Source organism: Pundamilia nyererei, unplaced genomic scaffold (assembly GCF_000239375.1).
Source record: "Pundamilia nyererei isolate P.nyererei 1_Seehausen unplaced genomic scaffold, PunNye1.0 scaffold00235, whole genome shotgun sequence".
Taxonomy (NCBI): domain Eukaryota; kingdom Metazoa; phylum Chordata; class Actinopteri; order Cichliformes; family Cichlidae; genus Pundamilia; species Pundamilia nyererei.
In genome coordinates this window covers 65,287-66,653 of record NW_005187636.1, presented here as the reverse complement: position 1 = coordinate 66,653, position 1,367 = coordinate 65,287, and the positions used below count along the sequence as shown (strand labels likewise).

General features: G+C 37.4%; 1 protein-coding gene across 1 annotated transcript in view; it reads right to left on the bottom strand.

Annotated features, from left to right (window-relative positions):
• cd63 (CD63 molecule) overlaps nucleotides 1-1,173 on the bottom strand; it is a 9,474-nt gene extending 8,301 nt beyond the window's left edge. Inside the window, exons 1-2 of the mRNA XM_005748983.1 lie at nucleotides 1,078-1,173; nucleotides 295-383 (exon numbers count right to left, since the gene is read on the bottom strand). Of these exons, the coding sequence (XP_005749040.1) occupies nucleotides 295-360 (66 nt within the window). The 5' untranslated portion in view covers nucleotides 361-383; nucleotides 1,078-1,173. The remainder of the gene's footprint in view (nucleotides 1-294; nucleotides 384-1,077) is intronic.
• Nucleotides 1,174-1,367: the final 194 nt, after the last annotated feature.

Genomic DNA, 1,367 nt, shown 5'->3' with positions numbered 1-1,367 from the left:
TGTGTGTGTTCATCATCTGATTTTACAAATGATTCCGCCCTATATGCTCAACCTTTAAGCCAGAGTCACAGTGCTAGTAAAAGGAGAAATGTGACAAAAAGGTCCTGAAATGAAAATATTGTGTAGATCAAGATCAAGAAGATAAGCCGAAAACATAAACTTATACTAGACAACAGTGTTGCCTTCCTTCCTGCAGTTAGTTTTAGGTGGTTTCCATGTCCACTCTGCTGTGTTTTGTTTCTTTTTTTCATAGCCCAGTTTTACTATAAAAGAAATGTGATTGCTGCTACTTACCCAGAAGATGAAGTTGAAAAAGAAAACTAGATACTTGACACATTTCATTCCTCCTGTTACGCTCATGATGAATGACGAAGATCTGTTTTCTACATTAAAAAAAGAAAGCAAGTTTATTGCAAGTTTAATTCTTAACTGATTACATCAGCTGTAATACGAGCAGCTGAAGGGTGGAAGAGCTGACTCGTTTTCAGTAGGATACTAACTCTCATTGCTATGAAAACGCTTGGTGATTTATATTTTTAAAGTTAGATCAACGCGTCACACATTTCGCTGATTGATTTGTATTTAGATTTACTAATTAAAAGTTACGAAGGAGTCTCAAAAAATGTTAGGACTGTACTTTAATGTCATTATATATAGACACGATAAAATTAAGGAAACACGCAGATCTGGATAACACTTAATAATTGGAGTAAATTGAGAAGAGTCTGAGGAACACACAGCCCCACTTCTCTGACCGTTAATCACTGCTAGCAAGCAACAAAACAAGCTTTGTCGACGAGTCAAACTTTTTACACAAACAGCCAAGATCAAATTACCGACAGCTGTTAGTCTGAAAACTGAATTATTCTTAAATACACACAAATAAGTCTACAAATTAAGTTAAAAGAATTACGATAAACCACCCTTATCTACATTAGGCGACATTTTTCTTTTGTCTAAAAGAAAAGACAACGGAACCGCTAGATGCACAGTTTAGAAAGCGACCAAAAAAAAAACACCGGACGGAAAACGGTTAGGAGAAAAAGAAAACTTTTTCAGTGCTATTTTAACACCTACCTTTCAGAAGAAGTTTTTAAAATCTTGCCACGAAAGGCGAAGACAAAGTTGAAGCTGTAGGGGACTCTGATGCGTTCCGCCGTTTATACTCCCTCCTCTTTCCTCTTTCTTTCACGCTCTCTGCTACCTCCTGCTCCCTCCTTTTTACTGTCCTGCGCAACTCTACCCTTCAATGCTGCCTTCAGGGCCCCGTCGTTAAATGCGAACTCCTACTGCTGTGTAATATTCTAGCGTAGTCGGTTAATGTTAGGATATGTAAAGATATATCGGTTGATTAACTAGTTGGTGTT